General features: G+C 38.6%; 1 protein-coding gene across 1 annotated transcript; it reads right to left on the bottom strand.

Annotated features, from left to right (window-relative positions):
• Positions 1-16,535: 16,535 nt before the first annotated feature.
• Positions 16,536-17,482, bottom strand: LOC141643861 (uncharacterized). Its single transcript, XM_074453187.1, has 3 exons — positions 17,278-17,482; positions 16,937-17,022; positions 16,536-16,856 (listed from the first exon to the last, which is right to left on the bottom strand). The coding sequence occupies exons 1-3, from the start codon at positions 17,480-17,482 to the stop codon at positions 16,536-16,538; spliced, it is 612 nt and encodes a 203-aa protein (XP_074309288.1).
• Between the last annotated feature and the right edge of the window lie 10,067 nt (positions 17,483-27,549).

Raw genomic sequence — 27,549 nt, 5'->3', positions numbered from 1 at the left:
AAGAGAACTAATAGGAAAAAAAATTAAAACAAACCTTTTACATTTCATTTCTCCTTATTCTATATTTATGTCTATAATAAATTTGCTAATAAATAAAAAAGATGCTTAAAAGTCATAAAATTTTGCTACATATTTATGAATATATTAAATTTGATTATAATTAAAAAAAAAGACGTTCAAAAGTCATACAACGCATCCTTAACTGGCTATAAATATTTAATGGAAGACAACATTTGTGAGCCAAAATTCAAGTCAATATTTTTTTTCCTTCATCACCAAGAGAATTGTATGCGTCAATAATCTTTCTTATCATTGTGTCAAGGTAAATGTATTAATGTTTTAAATTAATAATTTATTTAATTATTTTTAAGTTCCATTGGTTATGAAGTACTCATCACACATTTAGACTTCACATATATGTTGTTTTGCTCTTATTTAGGGGCTATTAAGATTTGTTGAGTTGTGTTATTCAAAGGTAAATATACTTACATCTTTATGATTCAATGCCCTCTTTCTTTCGTTATTTAAAGGAGAACTTAAATTAATAACGATAAGGTTAATATTACATAAATCAAATTCCACCATTTTGTTTGTTATTAATCACTCAATGGATTTTTTTTGTAGGGTTGGTTCATTGGAGAAAGAAAACTATATGAAGAAGGAAAATACTAGAATTGTTCTCTTGTATTATTTTATTTTTTTTCTTACCCCTTGGTGGATGAATAAAAAGGATCATGAATTTCTTGCAAAAAAAATACTAGAATTGCTTAAATAAATACTCCCTCCATTCCATTCAATACAATATTATAAACTAACTATAAGATTGACAACATGAATGTAAATGACTAATTGTTTTTAATTTCATAAAAAAATTTAGTATTTCAGAAACTTTCAAATGTAATTTTTATTTTGGTCTGTGTTGTTTTTTTTATTCATCATTTTCCCTTTGAAATAGCTCTAATAGTGTGATATTTGAGTTGCAAGGATCTCAATCTTATTAACAAGTTGGACAACGTAAATTCTATTGACATGGATAATGACTAAATGTATATTATGATCTAATATTGATGCGCACGTGTCATATTATCTAATGTATATGTCTTATAACACATAATGATATTGCAATGAGATTTGTAGTAGACTACTACTCAATTTATCATTTTTGCAAAAAATTAAAACTTAGAATTTTTGACAAATTGATATAAATGATATATTAAGACTAGCATTTACTAAACTTTGTAACTATGCTACTATAAAAAAAATATGATTTATGAGAATTAAAATATTGGGAAGATAAAAAAAACTCTAATCCTATATGTTTTATGCTCCTTATATTGAGAAATTTATCATTCTCAAAAAAAAAAAAAAAAAAAAAAATTCAGCATAATGCATTAATTTGTCCTTTCGTCTTCACTAACTTCATTTACCTAGATAAAAAAGGGACGTTCAAACTTTTACATAGAAAATTTAGTATACAATCTATCTATACAATCTACTTAAAAGGCAACCTTAAACATTTTTTTTGCCACATGACAACTACTTTAAATTATTAAAAAACTACATTACAATACTTATTAATAATTAATTTTGTTCATGTTCATGGACCCATGTTGCTGAGGATTTTGAAGCCGAATAATTATAATTGTAGGATCAATAATGTAAAGTTTCAATGGCTATTGACACGTTCTTATTCAAGCCAAGTTAAAATAACTTTCATCTCAAACGCGTTTCAATATAAATAGTTTATAAGAGAGAAAGCAAAATAATTAAAAGATGAGATGTGATGGCCAAGTACAATATGTGTAGTTTCAGCAATTTTAGTAACATAAACATCATTTGAACCAACTTTAACATCTTATTTAATTTACAATATCTATTTGATTAGGGCATGTTGCTCGGATGTTGATCAATTGGTTGGGTTACTCATGAATTTGTTGAATGTGTTTTCACATGAGTGTCACGAATTACTGGACTCATTGAAGGTATTTTTTTTTAAAACACATGCTATTAGTATATTAATCAAAATAGTAACTAAAGTAGAACATATAGCTTTCAAAATAAACCAAAGTAGTCAAAGAAATAAGGCATTAACTAACTAACTTTTATGTATTTTAAGACTATATCTTTTTAAACGGATCAACTAATTGCTCAGACAAATCTTAACAATACGATAAAATAATAAAGGTAAAACGGATAAACCCGTGAATTTCACGCGTCACAAACCTAGTCACTTTATTTCTAAAAGGTCGTTGGATTCACTCTCTATTAATGATACGTGTTTACCAACGGAAAACGAAAAAGGGATATATCCGACAAACTAGACCTATAGCTTGACGAATTACGAGACCAAGCCAAGACCTATTGACTCGAACTCAAAGAATTATGTTAGAGTCGCGTCCAACAATAACTCGAAAATTCTGAAATTGCACGCAACAATTACGAGAAGTTTGATGTGATTTTTTTGTGAAAACTTTTGATGATTTTCATTCCAACGAAATTGACTTAAATAGCCCTAAAGAGACGACCGAAGAGTCCCTTATAATCCTATAGTTATTAGCTAATTTAAGAATGTTAATTAGCTAAATTACTCCAACCATTACGACCATTTATTTTACCACATAACTATAGCTAATAAACTGCCTCCACCTAATTAATAAACTTACGTCACTTTATTCTACCCATGACATCATGCAAACACAACGAGAAAACGAACCCATGAACGCGTCCCTTCCTTCATTAGAAATGACCAACAAGCTACGACCATCGATGTCCGCATCATCTCCCCCTCCTTTAAAAGGAATTGACCTCAATTCGGTGAGGCCGTCGTCATCAAGGTAAGGTGATAAGTCCCCTACATTAAAAGTAGCGTGAACTCCATAATCCACGGGAAGCTCGATTTTATAAGCGTTATCATTGATACGCTTGATCACCTTATATGGTCCCTCGGCTCGCGGCATTAATTTATTCTTCCGTTTGCTCGGGAATCGTTCCTTGCGTAAATTGACCCACACCAAATCACCTTCTTTAAATATTCGAGGATGACGATGCTTGTTCGTTTTCCTTTTATAGGCTGCATTGATCGTTTCGATGCGCTCGCGTATTTGTTGATGGAGTTTGACCATGGACTTTAACTTAACTTCATCATCCTTATGAACGAGATCCTCCTTGGGAAGCGGAATTAAGTCTAGTGGCAGATAAGGATTAACTCCATACACGGCTTCAACGGAGTTCGTCCAGTGGCGTATGTTGGGGACCGATTGAATGCAAATTCAGCATGCCCGAGCTTGAGGTCCCAATCTTTTTGGGTACGACCGACCAACCCACGTAATAATGCTCCCAAAGTCCGATTCGTCACTTCTGTCTGACCATCCGTTTGGGAGTGGTGTGATGTACTAAAAAGCAATTTGGGTCCCACCTTCCTCCATAGCGTATTCCAAAAGTAACTGAGAAACTTGGAGTCACGATCCGACACAATGGTTTTGAGAATCTTATGAAGACGGACTATTTCACGGTGATACAAGTCAGCCACATGACTCGCATCGTCGGCCTTGCTACATGCCACAAAATGAGCCATTTTTGAAAACCTATCCATGACCACCATTATGGCATCCTTTCCTCGCTGGGTCCGAGGTAGAGCTACAGTAAAATCGATGGAGACATCCTCCCATGGGCGCATCAGAACGGGTAGAGGAGAATATAAACCGGGCTTGAATGCACTCTTGACCATTCGACAAGTTACACACTTTCCAAGAAGGTTTGTTACGTCACTCAACATTTTGGGCCAAAAGAAATGTTCGCGTAATACCTCCAACATTTTAGTTACACCGAAATGACCTGCCAATCCCCCACTGTAAGCTTCTCGGACCAAGAATTCTTGAATGGGATGCTTCGGGACGCAAAGTCGATTTCCCTTGAAGAGGAAACCATTCTGAACCATATACTCTCCAAACGCACCAGTGGAGCATTTTTTGAATAACTCACTGAAGTCCCCATCATCTTTATAATAGTCTTTAAGAGTCTCGAATCCCAGAAGTCAAATTTCTAAAGTAGTAAGCAAAGCATACCTGCGTGAAAGTGCATCTGCAACGATGTTACTGCTGCCATTTTTGTATCGCGCCGAAAAATTAAACGACTGCAGAAATTCGACCCATTTGGCGTGCCTTGGGCTCAATTTTTGTGGACCATTAATGTACTTGAGCGACTCAAGATCGGAATGCAACACGAAATGGTTGGGACGGAGGTAGTGGCTCCAATGCCATAATGCCCGAACAATTGCGTAAAATTCCTTGTCGTAAGTACAATAGTTCAAGCGTGCCCTATTTAATTTCTCGGAGAAGTATGCTATTGGCCTCTTCCCTTGTATTAACACCGCGCCAATCCCGACACCACTAGAATCACACTCAACTTCAAAAGCTTGAGAAAAATCGGGTAGAGCCAAAATAGGTGTAGAACATAATTTCTCCTTTATTAGCTCAAAAGCAGCTTCAGCCTCTTTACTCCACACAAACACCCCCTTTTTCATACAATTAGTAATAGGGCTCACAATGGAACTGAAATTACAAATGAAACGCCGGTAAAATGAAGCCAAACCGTGAAAAGAGCGAACTTCACTAACCGTTTTCGGAGTGGGCCAAGTCTTAATTGCTTCGATCTTAGCCGGGTCGACGGAGACTCCTTCTTTCGAGACTATATTTCCCAAGAATACCACACTGTCCACGAGGAAAGCACACTTCTCCTTTTTTCCGTATAATTTTTAGGCACGTAAGAATTCGAAAACCTCTTTTAAATGCCGAACATGATCCTCCTCTATTTTGCTATAAACCAAAATATCATCTAGATAAACACTACTACAAACCGGCCCAAAAATGGTTTAAGTACCTCATTCATCAAGCGCATAAAAGTACTCAGAGCATTTGTAAGTCCGAAAGGCACCACAATCCATTCATAAAGGCCGTGCTTCATCTTAAAAGCCGTCTTCCACTCATCTCCTTCCCTCATCCGAATTTGATGGTAACCACTCCATAAATCAATTTTTGAAAATACAACCGAGCCGTGAAGTTCATCCAACATATCGTCTAACCTTGGGATGGGAAAACGATATTTAATAGTGATGTTATTTACAGCCCTACTGTCGACACACATCCGCCACGAACCATCTTTTTTTGGGACAAGTATTACGGGCACAGCGCAAGGACTTATGCTTTCCCGAACGAAACCACGGGCTACTAACTCATCAATTTGCCTCTGTAGCTCTTTGGTTTCTTTCGGGTTATAACGATATGCAGCCTTATTGGGTAAAGGGGCACCCGGAATAAGGTCAATTTGATGTTCAATACCTCGAATAGGAGGTAGTCCAGGCGGTAAATCATCTGGGAAAACGTCTTGAAATTCGCGCAGCAAATTGTCTATGGGACTATACGTTAAATCCCTCTGATTATGCCTTATTTCTTCCTGAGCCACAAACAAATAAACCTGCTCACCATTGTTAATTGCATACTTGATTTCCGGTTCCTTGATCAACATGGTTGTCTTCCTCCTTTTGGTGCTCATAGCTCGAATTTCCTTCGCTGACATGGGTTTTAGCACAATTTTCTTCCCCTTATCCCAAAACTCGTACTCATTACTTCGTCTATGGTCCACTACGTCCTTATCAAATTGCCAAGGACGGCCTAATAAGATGTGAAAAGCATCCATTGGGATTACGTCACACAAAATCTCGTCATGATAGGAACCCATAGCCAACCTGACAAGCACCTGTTTCGACACCTTCATGTTATAACCATCATCGAGCCAATGTAATGAATATGGTTTAGGATGAGCTGTGGTGGTTAACCCGAGCTTGGACACTACTTCACTAGATGCCACATTGGTGCAACTACCGCCGTCGATTATCACACTGCACCATTTATCTCCGACTTGGCATTTGGTGTGAAATAATTGGTCTCGTTGTTTTGTAACTTCCGGGACTGATTGAGTTTGTAGAGTACGCAGTACTAGGACCGTGTCATAATTCGGAGCGATGTAATCCTCTACCTCCCCTTCTTCACTGTCTCCTTCATCAAAATTAAAAATATCACCCAACCGATCCCTCTCCTCCTCGTCCAACAATTCATCCCGAACAGCCACGGCTTCCCTCAAAGTCACCACTCGTTTATTGGACATGAGCTTTGATAGTGTCCAAACCCCTGACATTTGAAACACCTCACCTTGGCAAGACTGGTCTCTTTAGACGAACTAGGAGATTTTGAGGTCGTCATATTTTCATTGGAATTAGCATTTTTGGCTGGAATGCTACTGGTTGTGGGGGTAGAAAATTTCAGGGGTGATTCGGTTTTGGACCACGTTTTAGGCTTCGCATAATCGGTTCTCGGCCCATCCCCGTATTTTGCTTTACCCTGGGACTCAAGTTTCAAGCAAAGCCCGCAAAGGGTGTCGAAGTCAAAATAGGGATACAATTCCACGGTTTTAGCAAAATATTAAAATTCAATCCCCGCAAAAACCTAGCTATCTTTTGCTCCTCTATTTCCTCTAGTTCCCCCATTAAAGCCACTCAATCCCCGTATTTTGCTTTACCCTGCGCTTCAAAGATTCCCACGATGCAATTTTGTCCTTCCCAGCCCGTGTTCTCTTAGCGTTCAGCCCCTCGAACCATAAAGATGCTCCTTTGCTCAATCGCAAAATCGCATACCGACATCTCTTCTTGTCATTGATGTCTTTGAAATCGAAGAACCGCTCGATCTTTCGTTCCCAATCCAAATAGTTTTTGGGATCAGTACCCCCTGTAAATTCTGGAAGTTCGGAGATTTTGAACTCGTCTTGCTTCGCCTTCCCACCGGTTCGACTCCCGATAGGTCTATTACGCAACAAGTCTTGAAGCTTGTCATAAAGCTCGTCGTCGAATCGTTCAACAGCCATTTCTTTTCTAGTGAGTTTTTTTTTTTTTTTTTTTTTTTTTTTTTTTTTTTTTTTTTTTTAATTTCAATCGAACGAAAAATAGGATCGTCTCGATTAATGGAAATCAAGAGCCGAAGCTCTGATACCACTTATGATACGTGTTTAGCAACGAAAAACGAAAAAGGGATATATCCGACAAACTAGACCTATAGCTTGACGAATTACGAGACCAAGCCAAGACCCATTGAATCGAACTCAAAGAATTATGTTAGAGTCGCGTCCAACAATAACTCGAAAATTCTGAAATTGCACGCAACAATTACGAGAAGTTTGATGTGATTTTTTTGTGAAAACTTTTAATGATTTTCATTCCAACGAAATTGGCTTAAATAGCCCTAAAGAGAGGACCGAAGAGTCCCTTATAATCCTAGAGTTATTAGCTAATTTAAGAATGTTAATTAGCTAAATTACTCCAACCATTACAACCATTTATTTTACCACATAACTATAGCTAATAAACTGCCTCCACCTAATTAATAAACTTACGTCACTTTATTCTACCCATGACACCATGCAAACACAACGAGAAACCGAACCCATGAACGGGTTGTAACACCTCCATACTCCAAGTGCCTTACCAGGACCACCCAGGTATAAGGATGCTACCATCTCGGTTACCCGAGGCAATGATAATCAAATAAACAATAATGAAACAACGTTTAAATATAAATACTTTAGCGAAAGGTTACAATCTCAAAACCAAAACCAAAAGTACGAATACATGTCTCAAACCAACTATCTAACCAGCTAACTGAAATGTTTATTAAACTACTAGCTACAGCGGAAGACTTCTATCATCAGATTGTGGCACATCCCAGCTATCCCAGTAACTCGACTCATACCTGCTCAATAACTGCTCACCATCTCCGAATGGATCACCACAGTTTTTAAAACATTAACCGGGGTTAGTACTAATCACAAAATTTATATAATCAACATTACAGTAAACAACACAGCTCAAACAGTCATACACAATCACCCACTCCAATCAATCTCCGTCACCGACTGTCCATCTGGACACCCGCCGATGGGGGACCGCACCGTACCCACCAAATCCCCGCTCATCATACCGAGCGATAACCCTGTCCCCATTAATGTGCACATCCCCTTCCGTGGCGGGTTCCACGAAGGGCGAAACTAGGGCGTGAAGCCACTCCTGCAAGTGACTCCACTCAGCCGAGAACGCATCTCGAGAACCAGAGACAAACAATCAGCAATCACAATACAATATCAACAACCGTCTGAATCAATCAACAATCACTAACTACAGCACAATCACCACACATTATGTAATTAATACTGAGTAGGGAAACCCTACCTGGAAAGCACAACACAATCAGACGATCTCACAGCTGATATCAAAACGCTTCCTCTACGAATCCTCCTCCTAACATACAAACATATAATCACTACCAATCATACACAACAACACAACCCCCAAATCCCCAAATTAGGGTTTAACCAACTTTAATGAAATGCTATAAGGTCTTACCCTCGACGCAAGGATCACAACGGTATAAAGAAAGGTAAAATCCGACCTTCCAAGCTCCGGGATTTGCCAACAATGCGATTAAAGCGAATGACGTAGTTTGATTTCTCTTCTCACAGTGATTAGGTTTTAAAAAGTGTTTTAAGAACAATGACGGAAGTAATATATACTCTAATCGCATTATTAACAAAACCCGAGAAATCATCCCCCGTAAACCGGCTACTCGATCGAGTAGCTAAGGTACTCGATCGAGTGCCCCCTTACACGATCGAGTATCCACGTTACTCGATCGAGTACCCAACAGGTCAGAAACTATTTTAAACTGCAACTCACCCTTACTCAACAGAGTAAGGCCTACTCGATAGAGTACCCAGAGACTCATAAATACGTAGTATTACAGTCTTCCCTCCTTAAAAAGAACTTCGTCCCCGAAGTTCAAACCACAATAAAACAAAGACTCACACTACGACACTTCCGACTCAACAACCAAAGCAAACTCAACGTAAAACATGTTACTAACCCAAACTCAACTCGACTCAACGACAACAACTATACCGACATAACATAAAAAGGGTATAAAAACTCTTAAAAACTCTTTACGATCATCTCCTACTCCCTAAAAGAAACAAGGTTACGTCCCCGTAACCATACATACCTGATAAAAAAGGAAAGGGTAACGCTCTCTCATGGCATCCTCTGCCTCCTATGTAGCTTCCTCAGTCTCGTGGTTAGACCAAAGGATCTTAAGCAAAACTGTCTCACCACTCATAGTCTTCCTAACCTTCCGGTCAAGAATCTGCTTAGGTACCTCAAGATATGATAAGGACTCATCTAGCTCTAAGCTCTCTGCCTCTAACACATGTGACGGGTCACTCACATACTTCCGCAGCTGCGATACATGAAACACATTATGCACTCTCTCTAACGCAATTTGGTAAAGCCAGGCGATATGCAACCTCCCCAACTCGCTCTAAGATCTCATAAGGCCCGATGAACTTCTGACTCAGCTTGCCTTTCTTCCCAAACCTCATAACCCCACGCATAGGAGACACTTTCAGAAGAACCTTGTCCCCAACCTGAAACTCTATATCCCGGCGATGTAGATCCGCATAAATCTTTTGCCTATCCCGTTTGCTCTCATCCGTTCCCTCGATCATCTTTATCTGTTCAACCATCTCATGTACCATCTCTGGTCCTAGAACCACTTTGCCTCAAAGATCGTCATCCCAACAAATCGGACTCCTACATCTCCTCCCATATAAAGCCTCAAACGGTGCCATGCCAATACTAGTGTGATAGCTGTTGTTGTAAGAAAACTCTATCAAATCCAACCTCTGTTCCCAGCTACCACCAAAGTCCATCACACAAGCTCGTAACATATCCTCAAGAGTTTTGATTGTTCTCTCATCCGACTGTCTGTCGCAGGATGAAAAGTCGTACTCATCTTCAAAGTTGTTCCCAAAGATTCCTGCAACTCTTTCCAAAACCTTGAGATAAATCTCGCATCTCTGTCAGACACTATGTCCTTAGGGACTCCATGTAACTTTAGCACATTCTTCCGATAAGCCATAGCTAATTGTGCTTTAGTCCATATATCTTTCATTGGCACAAAGTGAGCTGACTTGGTCAGTCGATCCACTATCACCCATATCATGTTGTTACCCTGTTGACCTTTGGCAAACCCACGATAAAATCCATAGAAATGGATTCCCACTTCCACTCAGGTACCTCTAAAGACTGAATCTTACCTTGTGGTCGTCGCTGTTCCCCTTTAACTCTCTGGCATGTCAAACAACGGGCCACAAACTCAGCTGTTTCTTTCTTCATCCCAGGCCACCAAAACATGTTCTTCAAATCCTTGTATAGCTTTTCACCACCTAGATGTACTGAATACGGTGTACAATGTGCCTCTGTCATGATTGTCTTTTTCAGCTCCTCATCATTAGGGACACACCACCTACCATCGAACCTCAAACTACCATCTGTATGAAGAGAAAAACGAGACATTGTCCCTTTCTCCACTCCAGCTCTCCACTCAACCATCTTAGGATCTAAAGCCTGTTTACCTCGAATATCATCATAAAGATCAGGCTGTACTGTCAAAACTCCCACAACATCCCCTCTTTGCATCATATGTATCCCAAACTTCCCCACCTCATCTCTCAACCTCATCAAAGACAAGGCTGTACACAGGGAATGCACACTCTTCCTACTCAAAGCATCTGCAACAACATTGGCTTTCCCTTCATGGTAGATAATATCCATGTCATAATCGCCAATCAGCTCCATCCACTTCCTCTGTCTCATGTTCAACTCCTTTTGAGTGAAGATGTACTTGAGACTCTTGTGATCCGAAAATACCTTAAAGGTCGCCCCATAAAGGTAATGTCTCCAAATATTGAGAGCAAACACCACTGCACCCAACTCTAGATCATGTGTAGGGTAGTTCTCCTCATACGACTTCAATTGCCTAGAAGCATAGGCAATCACCTTACCGTTCTGCATCAACACACATCCCAACCCATTCTTTGAGGCATCTGTATAAACCTCAAAGTTCTCGATCCTTTCAGGCAATGCTAAGATAGGAGCTGTGGTCAAACGCTCCTTTAATGTTTGGAACGCCTTCTCACAACTCTCATCCCAGCGAAACCTGTTCTCTTTCCTCATCAAAGCTGTCATAGGTCTAGCTATCTTGGAGAAATCTTTCACGAACCGTCTGTAGTATCCAGCTAAACCCAAGAAACTCCTGATCTCAACAACATTCTTTGGTGCTTCCCACTTTGTCACTGCCTCAATCTTTGCCGGATCCACAACTACTCCCTCCTTAGAGATCACATGCCCTTAAAAGCAACTTTCTCTAACCGAACTCACACTTGGACAGCTTAGCATATAACTCATGCTCCCTCAAGGTCTGCAACACAATCCTCAGATGCTCCTCATGCTCCTCCTTAGTCTTAGAGTAGACTAAGATGTCATCGATAAACACCACCATAAACTTGTCTAAAAACTGCCTGAAGATTCTGTTCATCAAGTCCATAAACACAGCCGGTGAATTAGATAACCCAAACGGCATCACCACATACTCATAATGGCCATACCTCGACGTGAAAGTTGTCTTCGGTATGTCCACCTCTCTAATCTTCACCTGATGGTACCCCGATCTCAAATCAATCTTAGAAAAGACTGATGCACCACTCAACTGATCAAATAGGTCATCTATCCTTGGCAAAGGATACTTGTTCTTCACCGTCACTCGGTTCAGCTCCCTGTAATCTATGCACAACCTCAAACTCCCATCTTTCTTCTTCGCGAAAAGAACTGGTGCTCCCCACGGCGATACACTAGGTCTAATGTATCCCTTCTCTATCAGATCATCTAACTGTTTCCCGAGCTCCTCCATTTCCTTAGGACCCATCCGGTACGGTGCCCCCGTCCTCGGTTTCAACTCAACGGTGAAATCTATCTCCCTCTTCGGTGGCAACCCCGGAATCTCCTCTGGAAAAACATCTGCAAACTCTCCCACCACTGGTATCTGATCAACTGTCGGACTCTCTATCCGGTCATCTCTCACATGGCACAAGATCAAAGGACATCCCTTCCTCAGATAAGACTTTAAGGTGACGGCTGCAATCAACTTAACTTTGGGTTTGACTAGAAACCCACGATAAGACACACTAACACCCCTAGGCCCTCTCAAAGACACTTTCTTTTGATGACAGTCTATCTTAGCTTTATACTTTCCCAACCAATCCATCCCAACTATCATCTCAAAACCGTCAAAAGGAAAATCTAGCAAGTCTAGAGGTAGATCAACTTGCCCAACTATCATGGACACATCTATAAACAACCTCCCACATGATACAGACTCACCCGAAGGTATAAAAACTTTCTCACTTACAGACTCATATACCCTCAAACCCAACCGTTTAACATGACTCGAAGATACAAACGACTGAGACGCCCCCGAATCAAACAAAACAAAGGTATGAACACCGTTAACAAGAAAAGTACCAGTGATAACATGTGCATCCTCCTCAGTTGCTTTCTTGTCCATCATGAACAGCTTTCCACTTGTCTTCTGTCCACCTCCCTGGATAGTACTGGCTGATGTGGTCGGCTTAGCACCCGACCCCTGGTTGTTGTTGTTGTTGTTGTTGTTGTTGTTGTTGTTGTTGTTGTTGTTGTTGTTGTTATTCGTAGCTGGTTTCTGATAAGAATTACTGCCATTGCGGTTACCTCCACCCTGATAGCTCTGACTTCCCCGGTTAGACCATGACCCACACGGTCTATTGCTCGCATAACTCTGTGCAGGTCCCTGAGAATAGCTCCCCCGAGCTGATCCCTGAAAAGCTCCAGGCATACTAGTGCACTCATGTCTCTTGTGGCCTACACCGCCACAACCATAGCAGGTCATCCCCCAACTACCACTACCACTCACACGGCCACGCCCAAAGGAAGCCCCAGCACTGAACCCTGGCCCAGAAGAAAACTCTCTAGCTTGGGTGTGGTTGCCTTTCTTATGACTAGATTGGCCACCACCCTCACTCTCAGCCTTTCTTTTCTCACTCACTCTCTCCCGAGCCATCTCCACCAACCTCTCGCCTCTCCCGGCCCCTCTCATAAGCTTCCTTAACATCGGTAAGGACTCCCACGGGTAACTTATCCATAATCTTGGGTGTTAACCCTCTCTCAAACCTCAGCGCCAGGTTCTCCTCACTCAAACCCATATCCTCAGCATACCCAGACTTCTCATTAAACTGCTTGTAGTACTCAAAGAATCGACATATCGATGTCATCTTAAACCCATCAAACTCCTCTCTCAGCTTACTCCTCACATGCTCCGGTACAAACTCTTTCCTCATAGCCCTCCGAAACTCTTCCCAAGGTATAGCAGGTAAGCCCTGGTTCGCATACATCTCCCTAGCACCCACCTTCACCGTATCCCACCACTTGCCAGCTGCTTCCCTCAGGTAGAACGCAGCTTGTTCTACTCTCATCTCATCAGGACAAAGTGGACCAGGTCTAGTATGTTCTCCATCTCACGATGCCAGTTGTCAAGAAGGTTTGGTTCCCCGGTTCCCGTGTACTCTTTTGGGTTGAACCTCGCTATGTAGAGGCTGATCTTAGAGTGATCAACCTCCTTTTCCTTTCCCACTTTATTTAAGGCCTCTGAAAGAGCATCTTGATGCTCCAACATCTTAACGACATCATCTATGTTCATGGTCTCAGCTCTCGCATAATAAGCGTTTCTTTTGGGCGGCATCTTGAAACTATATAAGAAAGGGTAGACATAAACATACGCACTAAAACCTCAAAACACGAAAGCGGACTGCCCAGAACACACTCGATCGAGTGCCTAAACCTACTCGATCGAGTAAGAGGCTACTCGATCGAGTGCCCACATACTCGATCGAGTGCCTCGACATCAGACCCCAAACAAACCTTCTGATCTCTAACATACTCGACCGAGTAGCCAGGCTACTCGATCGAGTGACCCCCTACTCGATCGAGTGCCCAAGGTACTCGATCGAGTGCCCAAAAACACGATTCTGGTTTCAAAAACGTCAAATACCCACTCGATCGAGTCAGACCCACTCGATCGAGTCATGCTAACTCGAATATGCTACCCGCATGTTATATCATATCCCAACATATTCTATGCAACTTTATAACTCGACATATAAATAGCTAAGCATGCATTTCTACCAAGCTTTTCATACGATCAACAAAACGATTATATCATGTTATCAAACGCCACATAGTAAACATCCAACATGCTTCATGTCCAACAACAGTTCTATATACTTCATCAACCTTTCATTCACAAACTCAACCTCCTACTCCAAACATCCAACAATTACAACATACTTCATCACATCCACACACAAGCTAACAAACAACACATACGACCTTGACATACACCCCCCATGTGACCGGTTCAAAATTGTAGGGCGATTTCGCGACTTTAGGACGTCTCCCAAGCCTTTGCATTAGCTCCTACAACCTTTACCCCGGGTTCATTTTAATTGACTCCCTATATTCATTGGATTCATTGGTTACAGGTTTCAGGATCGTCGCTTTGATACCATTTTGTAACACCCCCATATTCCAAGTGCCTTACCAGGACCACCCAGGTATAAGGATGCTACCATCTCGGTTACCCGAGGCAATGATAATCAAATAAACAATAATGAAACAACATTTAAATATAAATACTTTAGCGAAAGGTTACAATCTCAAAACCAAAACCAAAAGTACGAATACATGTCTCAAACCAACTATCTAATCAGCTAACTGAAATGTTTATTAAACTACTAGCTACAGTGGAAGACTTCTATCATCAGATTGTGGCACATCCCAGCTATCCCAAAGAACTCGACTCATACCGCTCAATAATCGCTCACCATCCCCGAATGGATCACCACGATTTTTAAAACATTAACCGGGGTTAGTACTAATCACACAATTTATATAATCAACAAGACAAGAAAACAACACACTCAAACAAATCACACACAATCACCCACTCCAATCAATCTCCGTCACCCATCGTCCCGGACTGGACCCCGCCCGATGGGGGACCGCACCGTACCCACCAAATCCTCGCTCATCATACCGAGCGATAACCCTGTCCCATTAATGTGCACATCCCCTTCCGTGGCGGGTTCCACGAAGGGTGAAACTAGGGCGTGAAGCCACTCCCGCAAGTGACTCCACTCAGCCGAGAACGCATCTCGAGAACCAGAGACAAACAATCAGCTATCACAATACAACATCAACAACCGTCTGAATCAATCAACAATCACTAACTACAGCACAATCACCACATATTATGTAATTAATACTGAGTAGGGAAACCCTACATGGAAAGCACAACACAATCAGACGATCTCACAGCTGATATCAAAACGCTTCCTCTACGAATCCTCCTCCTAACATACAAACATATAATCACTACCAATCATACACAACAACACAACCCCCAAATCCCCAAATTAGGGTTTAACCAACTTTAATGAAATGCTATAAAAACGGTATATAGGTCTTACCCTCGACGCAAGGATCACAACGGTATAAAGAAAGGTAAAATCCGACCTTCCAAGCTCCGGGATTTGCCAACAATGCGATTAAAGCGAATGACGTAGTTTGATTTCTCATCTCACAATGATTAGGTTTTAAAAAGTGTTTTAAGAACAATGACGGAAGTAATATATACTCTAATCGCATTATTAACAAAACCCGAGAAATCATCCCCCGTAAACCGGCTACTCGATCGAGTAGCTAAGGTACTTGATCGAGTGCCCCCTTACTCGATCGAGTATCCACGTTACTCGATCGAGTACCCAACAGGTCAGAAACTATTTTAAACTGCAACTCACCCTTACTCGACAAAGTAAGGCCTACTCGATAGAGTAGCCAGAGACTCATAAATACGTAGTATTACACGGGTCCCTTCTTTCATTAGAAATGACCAACAAGTTACGACCATCGATGTCCGCATCAATTAAGACCACCCCTAAGCAAATGTCACCTTAACTAGGTCACTACTCCATTTTACTCTTAATCTCACCTTATTTATCTTGACCTACTTTTACACTCCCAAGCAGAAAGTCGCGACCTAGGTCACCCATCCAATCATTTTCCACTTTCCAACATTTTCAATCATTTCCCACTTTTCACCATTTCCAATCATTTCCCACATTCTCTACCCCACCAAAACATCTCTCTTACTTTTCCTATTATTAATTTTTACCAAACAAATTATAAAAATGTTAATGTTAATTTTGTATTTTTGTTAAATATGTTAATTAATTATTTATTATTCCAATATTATAAGTATTTTAGTTATATTTAGTACACTTGGAAAAAAAATAACACCGTTAAAAATAAAAGCAAGTAAGATAATTTTATTACCATAAATAAAGTTAATTGAAAACATAATATAACATATTAAAAATCCGCATACATAAGAAAAAAAATTAAGAACCATGAAAATAAAATACATTCCAAAGTAGTACTAGTTACGGAAGTTTTGCAAAATATGCTCAACGAGATCATTTCTCAAAGCGATATGAGTGGCACGTTCACGAATCTAACCATAAATTTCTACGACATTATCTTTAGTTGGCCTTCTACGACGATGATATTCATACTGATCGGCATCAGTACCTAAAGTCGGATTATCTTCTATGAACTCCGCTATTATGTGTTCATAGTTAAGATAAGTTTCTCGTTCATCTTCCACTATCATATTATGCATAATAATACAAGCCATAAGAACCTTCCCCATCATAGTTCGATTATCCCAAAGAAGACAAGGGTGTTTGATAAACGCAAATCGATTTTGTAAGACGCCGAAAACATGCTCAACATCTTTTCGACAAGTCTCTTGTTGAGCTGCAAATAACTTATGCTTTTGAATTTGAGGCGCATTAATTGTTTTAACAAATGTTGCCAAAGATAATATCCCATGTTATATTCCGTGCCATTTACCGTGTAATTAACGGTTGGGGCGGATTCTTCTAAAACTTCATTAAATAGTGGAGAACGTTGAAGAACGTTAATATCATTAAGCGACCCTGAAGTACCAAAGAAGGCATGCCATATCCATAAATCGTACGATGCGACAGCTTCCAAAACGACTGTTGGCTTTCCACTTCTCCAGGAATATTGTCCTGCCCATCCCGATGGACAGTTTTTCCACTCCTAGTGCATGCAGTCAATGCTACCCAACATGACGAGAAGTCCACGAACCTCCCCCATATGAAGTAACCTTGCTAAATCTTAATGATTGGGTTTACGTAGATACTAGTTCCCAAAGTTTAGTATCACACCTTCGACGAACGATTTAAGAGAGTCTCTTATGAATGTATCGCTCATACATAAATATTCATCTACTGAATCAGTAGACGTACCATATGCTAGAACTCTTAAAGCCGTTGTGAAACTCTGCAATGTTGAGAAACTAAGTCTTCTATTACCCCCAGGTCGTTGTTGAAAAAAGTGATCGTTAGCGGATAGAGCATTAACTATACGCATGAATAAATGCTTGTGCATGCGAAATCTTCAGCGGAAAAGCTCCTCGGGATAGACCTGATCCATAAAGTAGTTGTTATATAATTTGTTATGACGCTCTTCACGGTTCCTCTCAATGTTTCTCCTACAACGTCTAGGAGGAGGAATTGGTCGTTGTATATTTCTATTGACACGCTCACGAATACATTGGACTACAAGGTTTTGTAGAGCCTCAGATATTTCATCCATTTTGGCTTCCCATTCGTAATCGGAAGGCTTATGTTGATCAATAATATTATCGTTGAAAGAGTTTGAACAGGAACTTGACTCAGACATTTTTTTTGGTAATAATATTTCATTTTATAATTTTCTTTTTGTAATTTTTTTATAGAATGAAAGAAGAAATATGTGAGAATGATTTTTTCTTACAACTATACGAGGTATATATAAGTGATTTTCTCCAACGGCTATATTCAATCTAACGGCTATATTTAATCCAACGACTATATATTAATCTAACGGCTATAATTGTTCCAACGACTATATTGTGATGTAACAGCTATATTCCAATCTAACGGCTATATTCCGATGTAACGGCTATATTCCGATGTAACGGCTATATTCCAATCTCAATTTCCATGTCCTAAAAATTCCGTCTTCATTTCCGTATTAATAAAAAACTCCGTGTCTAGCTAACTCTGTCTTTATTTTGAATAAAAAAAAAACAAAAAGTTTCAGTCTTAATTTCTCTAGAACTTACCAAACTCATTCATTTTTTCACTTTTCAATTACATAGATTTTCAATTACACAGATCTTCAAAAAAACAAACTATTCTCTAGAAATTACACAGATCTTCAATTACGCAGCATATATTGGAATTTTTTTTCCAAACTCGAACAACAATGGCTATCAACTACTCCCATCCCCAATTCCGATTCCAAAAAACTAAAATCCTCACTATCGACGGCGGCGATACCTCCGCCTTAATCGCCGGCTCATTCTTAGTCCACCTCGAACATACTCTCCAAATCAAAACTAACGACTCCACCGCTCGTATTGCCGACTTTTTTTTACCTTATCTCTGGTACCGGCGTCGGCGACGTCCTCGCCATCCTACTCTCCGCTGCTGACTCGTTTAATAAGCAATTTATTTATTTATTTAATGTAGGTGGTCGTGTTGGATGATTCATGGCGGTCGCAGCATATATTGGAGATGATTCTGGTAATTCTTTGTTCATCTTCAATTTTTAATCCGTAAATTATCCTGGATAAGTTATTTTTTTTAATCCGTAAAAATGATTCATCTTCAATTTTTAATTCGTAAAAATGATTCTGGTCGCAGCATATACTCCCTGCTGCTGACTCGTTTAACAAACTCATTTTTTTATCCGAAAATTATTCTGTTGCTGTTGGATGATTCATGCCGATGTTGCTGTTTATGGATCTGATTTTGCTCTTATTTTTTAATACGAATTTGTGGGACAAATTGCTAACAATAAAACATAATATTATTAATTAGTTTAAGTCGATGTATTAAAGATCAGACATATATTTTTGGATAAGTTTATTCTTCATCTCTTCATCATCTGGAATTAGATGTTGTTTTGCTAGCAATGTGTTTAAAATCTTCATCTCCGACTTCATCTTTATGTCTCCTCTTGTCATTTCTGCTATTTGTAAATCTGTTTCTATTCGCCTTTGCCGTAACTGAATTTGTGCTTTGTTATCGTTACTAATTCCGTTAAGAAGCGATTTATCTTCTTCGTTGAACGTACTCTCTGTTGTCGTCGTCGTTGTCTTTGTTTTGCCCTTACGCCTCTTCGCTGCTTCGCGTCCCTCGGGAGGATTGTTAATGTCTTCAACACTAGTTGGAGTGTCGACATTAACACTAGAAGTGGTCGGGATGTTAACACTATAAGGACTAGAATCCACATCCGACCTCGTCCTTTTAGAACTTGATCCACTTACTTCAGTGATTACACCCTTTTTTTTTTTTTTTTGGTAAAGACCATTTAGGGTGCTTACTCATAATATTATGATAAAACATTGAAATTAACAAAAGTATTACCATTGTTTTCAAGGCGATACAATTTTTGAGCCGCCTCAATGTCGTCTTCTATATTTGCCCCGCTTACGGGTGGTCGACTAATGACTTTGCTATAACAACCGACCCATTTGTTGACATTTAAATTTAGTCGTTTCCAATGACTTTTCATACCTTCAATAGTCCTTGGATGAAATTCGTAGTGACTTTTATTTTCTAGCCGAGCTTGTTCGTATAATTCTAATACATTTGACCATCTTACTATATTGATTTTATTTTTTCCAAGGATTGAATCTTCGCTACAAATACACCAAGCGGACATAAGAGCTTCATCTTCCTTCTCATTCCATTTGTCAATTTTATTTGTGTTGGATTTATTTTTTATGGAAGATGATGGTTTATATGTTTTGGTTGCACAATAATTTTCAATATTTGTTGTGTTGGATTGATTTTTTTCGGAAGATGATGGTATATTTGTTTTACTCGCACATTAAAGGGAGGCATTTTGAACAAATTCTTGTGTCGGGAGTTGAGATAACCACATTGGATTGCCAAAAATATCTAGTTTTTGAGAAAATTGGGTACCCGATAATAATTCCGAAAAGTAGGAATATAATTATTTTGAGTAGTTTTATTTAAATCGAAAATTGGATCTTCTTCGGAGGAAATATCGTTTATATTGTAACTTGAAAAATCAATATTATTTAAATCCATTTTGTTATTTTTGTAGTAATGTGAAGATATTATTTGAAGCAAGATTTTGGTGACTTCATGTTAATTTTGAGTTCCTTTAATAGACCATTAAAAAAAATTAACTTTTTTTTATTATCAGTTTTTTAATAATTATAAATCAAAAAATAAATGTTACATTTAATTGTTTTACTAACTAAGTATTTATTTTGGTTTATTTGGCATGTGAGACTTGGGAGTTCCAAAAGAAATGAAGAAGCAAAGTGGATGGTTGTTGGTAGTTGGATGATGCGTGAAGTGAAGAAGAAAGTTGTCTAACATTCATTTCATTTTTTTCTCTTCATTTGTGTTGTCGATATTTGTGCCCAACAAATACTTCATTGACATGTGGAAGGTCACAAGGCAACCCGCCCAAGTCATGGAATGACCTTTTTACATATAAGGTCTTCTTAATTTTTTCATTAATCCATGATTAAGGAGACCCACCCCCCAAGTAGTGACATAGTTGGTGACCTTGCTTGGGGGTGGTCTAAGAGTTCGGTACCAAAGTCGGAAAAAGGGGACGAGTATTCTTAAACAGGTACAACAATTTGGGTTTAGTAAAAGTATATAGGAATCATAATGGATGGAGGTTTTAATTCCCGATCTATTTAGGGGATGTTTGGTTCAAGCATTGTAGGTATAAGGTATGAGTTTGGAATGAGTTAAACTCATACCTTGTGTTTGGTTCACTGTTTTTATAATTTGATACTCATACATCAAACCCATGAGGGATGGGTTTCTCATACCCAAGGGGGAGGTGGGTATGAGAATGATACCTTGGTATCATATCAAAGAAGAGTATTGGACAAAATTAACATTAAGAAAATTTATTTTTTCCTCACAAAACTAAATATATCCATATAATTATTTTTTTTTCCTGAATTCTTTCTTTTCTATGAAAAATATAAACGATGATTTTTCTTGAACATTTTTAATAATATTGAATAAAAGTATTAAGATATCAAAAAAAGATTAAAATATGTATAAAAAACTATATTCAAGTTTTTAACTAATTAATTTATGAAAATTTAAAGGAGAAAATTAATACATAAGTAAATGGTACAATCAATACTATAGATATACAAAAAAAGTTCATTCTTCATTCTGGAGTTGAACCAAACACAAGGTATCAGGAATGGAGTTCCAAACCCATACCACCCTAGTTTAATTCCTGATTCTACATAAATGTCTCACTTTATGCGAACCAAACGTCCCCTTACTGTATCCACTATTTATTTTACTATATGTCCATTTGATAATTATAATGTACTCCCTCCCATTCTACATAAATGTCTCACTTTCCATAATTGTCTATTCATAATAGTGTTTCACTTTCCTTTTTAGTAATGTTTTATACTTATTTTAATTACCTCACCCACAACAATACCCCACCTCACCCCACAACAATAGTTATTTTAATCATCTCACCTCACAACAATACTTATTTTAATCACCCCACGCACCCACAATAATACCCCACAATACCTTCACTCTCTTCAATTACCTTACCCCACAACAATCCTTTACCTTATTTAATTTCATTCCTTAATTCTTGTGTCAACTCCCAATAGTGACAATTATCGGGAGAAAAAAAAATACTTGTGTCCTCCAGGAGTATCGTCCTCCTTACACCTAAAATTAATCCACCAAATAAAATATTATAAAAGGTTAGGTGTAACTTGTAAGGAGTACGGTTGATAGAGTCAAACTTGTCGATTCAATAAGGCATTCTTCGGCATAATTTGGTTTTATTTAAGGGTCTTTTGTCGGTATAATGAACAAGTTATCCCGTTCCATTGGTTGTTGTATTTAACGTGTTTTGATGCATATATGGAGCATGGTTTTGAGAAGAGAGTTCGGAGTCCCGAGCAAGTACCTCTAACAACACCCCGGAACAAGCAATCAAATGAAGACGGACTCCAAACGAGCTAGCATAGAAGTTGTCACTCCTTGATGAACGAGTACGAAGGACAAGTGGTGAAAGAAGCTAAATGAGAAGAAGAATTTTGGAGCGGAGACCAGCCTAGGACGCAGCCTACGACTGTTGACGCAACCTGCGCCGTTTGACGCAGGCCTGCGGTATGTGACGCAACTTGCGTTCTCCTCAGCCTTCGAAAGTTGATCACCCGTCTTAAGCCATCCCGTGGAAGCCCAAATGAGGTTTAACCTAGAAGGGAGTACATCCATATATATAGTTTCATTGTTTGAAGACCTAGTTTATGATATCATTATTGAATAATCACAAACTTGTATGTTGAGTAAGAACTTGGTATTTGGAGAGCAAAGTTGTAATCTTTTGATTGGTTTTATGTCAATCTTTCCAACAATCTTAGATTCATCTATGGTTATGGAAGGCTAGACCTTTTGCTTGGTATAATTTGGTAGACACTACTTTCCTTAAGCTTTGTAAGAATCTCTCAATCTTTCCTCAATAATTATTGCATATTCCTTGAAATTCATGTTTTATGTTGGATGTTATTATGTTAGGTGATGAGTCATAACGATATACATATTTATGCATCACCTTAATTACATTTGATACGATTTTCGTGCTATCTAGTTTATATTAATTACATGCCTTTTATGTTAAAATGTCGATACTTCCGCTGTTTGATGTTTAATGCAGGAAAGATGCATTTGAGGAGCAAATGAATGAAATGGACATCGCGGAGTGGGCATGAAGGAATACACGAAGTATGGCACGGGAATTCATAAGAATGAAAGAAGAGAAGTTAAGAAGACAACACGAAGAAAAGAGTTGAACCAGGATGGTTCTCGATCAACTACACCTAGGCTCGATCGAGGAAGTTGGTTACTCGATCGAGTGCACATAGGCTCGATCGAGGAACCACTTGTTTCCAGCATTTTCCGCAATATCCTTAAGTCAGTTATGTTTTACTATAAATACCCAATTCGTACCCTAAATTTATTTACGTCTTATTTTACATAGCTACGCTTTATATTACCCTAGAAACTCTCAAATACTCTTAATTTTAGTTTTATTATTGTTCGGATCTTCTTAGCTTGTTCTTCATTATTATTATGGTATTGTTTATAATCCTTCCTCAATTATTAATAATTCAATTGCTTGTTCATCTTTTATGCTTTTAATTATGTTTTCCTTTATAATTATTATTTTTGTTCCCTCTATTATGCGTAACTAAACCTCTTATCTAGGGAGAATGAGGATTTAGGTTATTAGAAGGGGGTTATATTGATGAATTGATAGTTAAATTGCTCTTTGTTGTTGTTCAGTTTGTTGGTTTGAATATAGTTTATTAGCTTCTGCAAGGTAATTAATTAGTATTGCATAAACTAGGATTTTTACTGATCGAGTTAAGACTAGTAAAGGCTACAGTAAATGAATAGAATTAACTAATGATAGCAATCACATGTTAAGTTAGATCTAAAGGACATATTAGAACGACTGATCATATGACCTTAAACAACATAATTAGCTCTATCAATGAATTAAACCTTACCCCGTATAACTACCTAGTGAACCTAATCCCTAGACTCTTCATTATTTTGAATTTGTCTTTATTTACATCGCAATTAGTTATTAGAAATCAAACAATCAACCCCATAAAATTGTTACCTTTAAGACGAACTTAAAAATATAAACAAACTAGATTAATTAACTCGCTGATGAGTAGTATTTTAGTCAATTCTTACCCCTAATTTATACCTTATTCCAACTCGATTTTTTATACTTGAATGATTCAAAAGCTCGTTTTACTAGCTAATTAATAATAATTAGTCTTTTTAGCTAGACTTGATAAGTAGTCGGTTGTTAGTATAATAATGTTAGTATCACTATTATTTTATTAATATAATTTGTAGTCGAGACGGGATAATAAGGCAGAGACTCGAGCTTCAAATGGAAGGCCAAAGTAAGCTAAGAAAGGATTGAAGCTAGCAAGGCATCAAAGAAGGAAGATGAGGCCTAAGAGGGTTCTGAGCCTATCCAAGAGGGTTCTGAACCGGTCCAAAAGGGTTCTGAGCCGGTCCAAGAGGGTTCTGAGCCGGTCAAACAGGGTTCTGAGCTGGTCCACTGGCCAGTAACCCTCCCAAGGCCAAATCCAAGGAAAAATGGAAGAAAACATCAGATGGTTCTGAGCCGGTCTAGGATAGGCGGCCGGTACATCGGCCTAGAACCAATGCTAATCAAGACTCAAGCTAAACTTTAAAGAAAACTTCCAGATGGTTCTGAGCCGGTCCAGGACAGGCGGTCGGTCCACCGGCTCAGACCCCTTCCTCTGCATTTTTTTGTCTTTCTCTCCTTCGTTTGACCTAATTATTAGAACACTATATATACTCCATCATATTTTGTATTAGACACATAATCCTAGACCAAGAATTTTTTATGCTCTTTAATTAATCATTCCTTAATCAAATTGTAATCTTTCTTTAATTAGACTTTAATTACCCCTCAAATTAGTGTAGGTCTACTTCTAGTCTTAGTTCATTGGGTTGTATCTTGAAGATTAGAAGAAATTCATCTTCTTTTATCATCCAAGTTTGTTACTTTCCTCTTTGTTGGTACAATTTCTCTCTATTTACATCTTATTTTCATTTGTTTACATTTCTTATCTTAGTTAATTACTCTTTGTTCAAGTCACCATGTTGTTTGTCATTGTTTGCATATTGTTTTCCCTTATTGTTGAATTCATACCCATGGACATGTGTGAGTAGTCTTATCTAGGGTATATGGGGAACTTGGGTAATTAAAGAGGATGAATTTGGGTTGTTAACACATTAGTGTGGGTGATTATGTAGTTTCTACTCTCATGTATATGAAGTGTTCGATGAAATGATTGAATGAAAGCTTGAATTTTTCATTAGCATGTTTAACTTATCTTGGTGCATTTTACTATTGGATGTCTTTAGAAGTGTTTATTGATGTGTGCATTTTATATAGACTTTTTGTACCGTATTTGCACGCATCTCTATGCATATTACGTAGTATTAAGCTACAAATGTCCCCCGAATTGTCTACTTTGGTTTGTCTTGTATTACTTGCAGGTATGGACCGGAAAGAAGCACAATCAAGCTTAATACATGTCTCTATGCATGCATTTAGGATATAAGTTGAGTCGGAGCTTGGAGACTACCATTTTGAGATGCGCATAGAAGTAAGGAAGCTAGGCGAGCAAAGGAAGAGCTTCAAATTACTAGTGCCTACTTTGAAGAGCCATATCTCGAGTTCTACAACTTATTTTCAAGTTATTCCAATTGGAAATGAATGCTTGTCCTATTAGATTTCCAACGCCATCGGAAACACTCTGTTTTCCCAAGTAACGAAGAAATGGAGGCCGTTTGAAGTTCAGTGCGCGAAGTAGGAAATGTGCGCTGGAAGTCACTCGATCGAGTACTATCTTGCTCGATCGAGCACCTATTGTCTTCGATCGAATGATACCTTTTTGATAGTGTTCGATCGAGTACCTAATGTCCTCGATCGAGAGGTTTGTGCTAGGAGTTACTCGATTGAGATGTTCTAAAGTCCTTGATCGAGTACTTTTCTATTAGACGCAAGATTTCCGTATCTTGTTATGTATCTTAGCCCAAATAATTATCTTTCCTATAAATAAGGAGGACGTCATTAGGTTTAAACTCTCTCTTTTTCTTTCTTTTTGGATCCTCTTTCAGACGGTTGCTTTGTTCTGCTATTTTTCCGGATTTCCTTCTCTGTAATTCTCCCTCTCTTTTATGTTATTTCTCTTTTACTCATTTCTTCATCATGGTTGTTCTTGCTTTATTTTTCGTTCTTGTTTTATTTACTATTAAGCTTTTTTTTATGACGAGGAGATTGAATCCCCCTAGGCCCATGCATTCCCGCACCACCACATGGATCATGTAAGCCACCCCTTCGGGGGCTGCAGTGGTCAAGTGATCATCGCCCCAGCTGGTAGTCGAACCCGGGACCTCTCAACTCCTGCACTTATGCAAGTTTCAAGCTTCAAAGTTTAACCCGGCTTAGCTAATCCCTTAATGCTAGGATTAGGGGAGTCATATCTTGGTAGTATAGCAATGATGCGATAGTTGCTTTAGGAGATTTAATGTGAGAATTGTTTTCTTAACAATATAATTATAATCGTTTAGTTGAATGCATGCAACTGAATTAGTTAATTTGGTTAAGTTCAGACCTAGATCGGAAGATTGGAATGAATAGACCTGTTATGAGCAATAAACTACACTAGTGAGGGCGGAAGCTAAGCTAGTAGTATTTTAGGGCGGATAGTGGACCGGAAGGACCTTTTCTTTACCCTTCTCACATCAGACCGACTGACCTCATCTCTAGCTGATTTGTGTAATACCATGGTAACCCGACATCCGGGCATCTCTCTCTCTCTTTATTTTCTCTCAACCCTTGCTTTTATTAGTTTAGTTTATTCAACTCAACCCCCCCATCTTGTGACCTTAGACAGACCGAATAACGAGTAGATAGTGTCCGCCTCCCTGTGGATACGATACCCGACTTACCTCTGCTGCATTAGTAGAGCCAGTTGGTTTTATTTTTGATAGGGTTGCGATAGCCGTGTCATTTATTGAGATGCTTAAATGAAAGTTGGAGCCTTTCTTAGACATATTTGATCCATCTTGGTGCCTATGTTATTAGATAGTCTTTATGGCTTGTTTGTAGCAAGCTCACCTTAATCAAGTGACAAATTATTGAGGAACTTAAGGTGACTAACAAATTAATCCTAAATCCTTGACCACTATCATCACTAATCTCTTGTTGGACCTTGTTTCTCCCCTTAATTACCCTTTGTGAACCCAAAAACCTTAGCTTTACTTCATTAATTAGAAACAATCTCATTCAGTTTAATTTTATATCTTATTTGCATCTTAGTTTATAATCAACCAATATTACTTTTGTTTGACTTAAATAGGATTTAAACCGACTAAGTATACACCCCCGCCATCTTTGTGTTCGACCCCGATTAAATACTACTTTTTAATTGGGTTTTATAAATTGAGCTTGATACCGGAAATGACGACAAATTCCTAGGTATCACTCGCCTCCCTGTGGATTCGATCCTTTCTTGCCACTAGCTACTAGTTAGTAGTAATTTAGGATTTATTTTGATAGGCCAACGACTGAAAATAACCTTATCAAATTTGGCGTCGTTGTCAAGGAGGCAAAAATTTTTCTAGTTGTTTTTGTTTATTTTTCTCTTTTGTCTCAGGGAGCATCAGTTCCTTTAGACAGTTTGATATTTTCTTGTTGTTTTCGTATATGCCCAGGTCTCACAGGTCGAAAGATTGTACTTTTGATCCCGAGCCAGAGAAGACTTTTCGCTATAGACGAAA

Source organism: Silene latifolia, chromosome 1, assembly GCF_048544455.1.
Source record: "Silene latifolia isolate original U9 population chromosome 1, ASM4854445v1, whole genome shotgun sequence".
NCBI lineage: Eukaryota > Viridiplantae > Streptophyta > Magnoliopsida > Caryophyllales > Caryophyllaceae > Silene > Silene latifolia.
This window is presented reverse-complemented; position numbering and strand designations above follow the sequence as displayed.